Source organism: Plectropomus leopardus, unplaced genomic scaffold (genome assembly GCF_008729295.1).
Source record: "Plectropomus leopardus isolate mb unplaced genomic scaffold, YSFRI_Pleo_2.0 unplaced_scaffold13470, whole genome shotgun sequence".
NCBI lineage: Eukaryota > Metazoa > Chordata > Actinopteri > Perciformes > Serranidae > Plectropomus > Plectropomus leopardus.
The window spans coordinates 1-3,956 of record NW_024614359.1 but is presented as its reverse complement, the minus strand read 5'-3'; the positions used below and the strand labels follow the sequence as shown (position 1 = coordinate 3,956).

General features: G+C 38.3%; 1 protein-coding gene across 1 annotated transcript; it reads right to left on the bottom strand.

The window, feature by feature from the left end:
• Positions 1-160: 160 nt before the first annotated feature.
• Positions 161-3,158, bottom strand: LOC121963968 (putative protein TPRXL). Its single transcript, XM_042514205.1, has 4 exons — positions 3,007-3,158; positions 535-1,272; positions 370-435; positions 161-280 (listed from the first exon to the last, which is right to left on the bottom strand). The coding sequence occupies exons 1-4, from the start codon at positions 3,101-3,103 to the stop codon at positions 198-200; spliced, it is 984 nt and encodes a 327-aa protein (XP_042370139.1). The 5' UTR covers positions 3,104-3,158; the 3' UTR covers positions 161-197.
• Between the last annotated feature and the right edge of the window lie 798 nt (positions 3,159-3,956).

Genomic DNA, 3,956 nt, shown 5'->3' with positions numbered 1-3,956 from the left:
TTTTTGTCATTTTTGTACTTTTTTGTTTATGTTATTGTGATTTTTTAAAATGAATTTCTTCCTGCATTGCTCATTGTCTTGCCATGTTTTTGAAAGGAATCAATCCAATTTGTACCAGTTTCAAAGGGTTAATACAAAACTCAAAAATAACTTTCTTTTTTTTTTTTTTTTTTTTTTTTGTTACTGATTTTAAAGTCTTACTTGTCTCTGGTGGCGATGGCAACAAACAGCATTATCAGAGCTGCAACGCCAACGATAAAACCGACGATGATGATCCAACCTGGGGATACGGGAGAGCAGCAGTTAAGAACATGGACTGGGTTCAGCCAGAGTTAAATTATGCAAAAAAGCTTCCTTTTTTGGACTCACCTGGTGTACTGTGACCTTTGTTCTGAATCTCCCCATTGCTAGTTTCACCTATTTGTGGCTCTTGGACTAAGAAAAGAAAAACACAAGTTTAAAATCTACCATAGTCAATAAAAAGACATTGTGATAGTAATTGTACCCATAACTATTGAGGTATAGTATATTTACCATCATCTTTTGAAGGCCGAAGCATTTCTATCATTTTTGTCATTTTTGTAGAAACTGAGACGGATCCTGATTCGTCATCTGATTTGTCGCTCTCTACAAACATTCTTGGAGCCTTTGCTTTGTTGACATCAGCGAAGGGGTCATTCATGAGAGCTGGATACTCTTTGGTAGTAGTTGACACTGTAGTGATCCCCATTTCTGATCCAGATTTTTCGTCCGACCCCAGTCCCGATCCTTCGTTACTTGGAAATCTCATTGATCCAGATCCTTCGCCAGATCCTAATCCTGAGCCTTCACCTGTTGAAAACGTTACTGGAGCTTTTGGTCCGGGGGAAGCAGTCGTGGAGGTCGATGATGTAGTGCTAGAGGTGCTACTGGAGGTTGTAGAGAAGTCATGGAGTCCATCTCCAGACCCTAAATTATTACTGGGAGAAGCGGGGTCAGGAGCTTGGGAACTTGAGATGTGGTCTGGGGACGTAGACTGAGGGCTCAAGGTAGAATTCAGAGTTGTGCTTAAAAACTTGTGGAACAAGGAGGTCATGGACTCATCCCCACTGCCTTCAATCACGTCACCGTATTTGGAGTCAGCAGACGGCTGCTGGGATGCTGGGACGGTTGTGTTTCTTTTGGGTGATTCAGTTGTGCGTGAAGGGGTAAAAAGGTGTTCGACGAGGAAGCCGTCCGTCACCGCCTCTCTGATGACTTCATCCTCAGCTTTGGAGGGAATCTGGGTCACGGCTAGGACAAGGACAAACAGAAAAATCCACCTTGAGTGTTTAACTACTCGCCCTGACATGAGCGTAAAGGAAAGTTACAGAGGCTTTTTGATGTATTACAGAATCGCCACACAGAGCTCAAGAGCTTCGCCCCAAATTCTTGTATAAACTTGCATTCTGTGCTTCTTTGATGAGGTGTGGTGAAAGACAGTAATGATTAACTTGGGTGACTAATGGTCCGTGAATGGGGTAACAAAAGAGAGGAGACCTCATCAAAGCATCAGTTTAACAAGAGCACTCTTTTGACACACCCATTGCAACAGAGTAAACCATGACTGTTCTGTTCCTGTGTTTTCGTTGGAAGGAAGCCATCGTCAGGGTTTCGTGCCGTTAACGAGGCGCAAGCAGGAGGACAAATTAGGCAATGTACTGTATAATTAATTTTTGCTCATTAACAGTGTTGTTTTTTTATATTTCATAGCATATTACCATAATGAGTAGTGGGAAAAAAGTGTAAAGCGTTAAGTATTGACTCAAGAATTGTACGTATATACAATTTTCAGGTTGAGTATTTCCATCTTATGCTGCTTTTTTGTTCTACTCCACCACATTTCAGAGTAAAATGTATTGTACAATACTCCACTGTATTTGACTGACAACTAAAGCTATAATTTACTTCTCAAAATAAGATTTTACATTTTAAAAAATACATGTTATGCTTGCAAAATGCAACACATAATAATGCATTACAAAAAAAAACAAGCAAACAACAACAACAAAAACAGGGGTTTCCAAGTTTATGAATTTAAAAACTTCTTAGATCATTTAATTTTAATTACATACTGTAAAACATTATCAGTTTCTCCTATTATGAAGCATTTACTTTAAATTTTGATACGTTCAATACATTTTGCTGATCATACGTCTGTACTTTTACTTAAATAGTATTGTAAATACTTGTAATACTACTTGTAATAGAGTATTTTTATGTTGTTTTATTGTTTATTTACTCAAGTCAGCGATCCCCCAAGAAGCGACAATCTGCCTTAAAAAATTCCAAAAAAAGTGAAAATATAAACAAAAAGTGCCTCAGAATCGAATCACACATCTCCCCTTTCCCGTTCTGCTCAGTCACGTTCAGCTCCGATGTTTTTCCCTATAAAGTTACCCGTCGCCCAAACTTGTGTAACAGCTCTTTGCTGATCTTCGGTTTCACCTTACTCCCGACACACGCATTAATGCGCCTCCTGGAGCAGCTCAGAACATTATACAAAGATCTCTGTGTGTAATCTGGAGGTGCCGGTGAAACCTGTGCACCGATAATGAAATACTACTCTGGTATTCTTACTGAAAGAGTTAGGCCTGGTACATAAAGAGCATCTTAGGCAGGGAGGGGAGTGCTGACTCACGGGGTAAGAAAAAGGACACCATGGGAATTATTGAAATTTCAGAGGTCTTTGTAGAAGAACTGCTGTGTTTGTGAGACTGCAAAAACCCATAACTATGGCCTCCTCGGAGGTGAAAGAATGTCATTTTCTAAAGAATTTCATGGACCACAGGTGAATATCATACACAAGGATAAACGCAGAAAAAATCTACCTGGATTTTGGTTTTAATTTTACAGTTTAATCCTATTAAACAAAGTCACACGTCTAATAAAAACACATCAAAACTCAGAAAATATGGTGCTGTTTATGTGTTTGAGAGAGATACACTGTGAAAATCTGACAAAATGAATAAAAAGACTTTCACTTACTATCAACAGGTGTAGAGTGGACAACGGCAAGAAGTCCAAGAATAACCCCAAAAAGAAGATTCCTCATCTTCATACCAGAAACTTCTGATTTAGCCATGGTGGACTGTCAGCGAGCTGGAACTACTTGGCACACTAAACTAATAATGAAGCGGATGAATCATGCCTTTTTATACACCAGCAGGTAGGTGTTACATCAGTACAACAATGTCTGGCGACGCACAAACGCACACAGGAGGGCTGGCACACCTGTGAACACACCCTCTACCTCACACACTTTCTCACGCTTTTTTTTTACCTTCTTCCTCAGGCACAAACAGATCCCTTGGCACAACACACAAACACTCATGAAAAACAATCCAGTATTGCAGGAAGTTAATTGGTTGTCAGATTTGCTGGAAAATGAAGGATCCCATTCCTCTTTCATTTCAGTGTTATACAAAAAAGAATGACAACAAACTGCACCTTAATGTTTAACAAGACCATAAAATAATACATGGCAGCCCGATTCTAACATTAATACAACAAAAAAATGAAAAGAAGAACCAGAAAAGCTGAATTTATTGTCATTTTCTTCCACAGTTGCTCAGATACCAGCTGAAAAGCAACCTAAGAAAAGTGGAAGGTAAAAGGTTAGATATAAATTTAACTGAATAAAAATAAAATGCCAATTATCTGACTGGTTAATGCCAAATTTCCCAAATTCTGTAGCAACTGCTGCAAGAAGAAAATAAGAAATGCACATGTTTTATTCACACAATGAGAAGGTAGAATATTTATATGTACATTTACAGATATACTTGCCTCAACATAACAATCAGTAATAGATGCAAATACATACATATGTTCTTACAAACATGAATACTTTTGCATCTACGTACATAATTGCCCAGCTGGGCATACTACTCATTGATTTTATATTTTTATATGTATATACAGTATATATACATAAA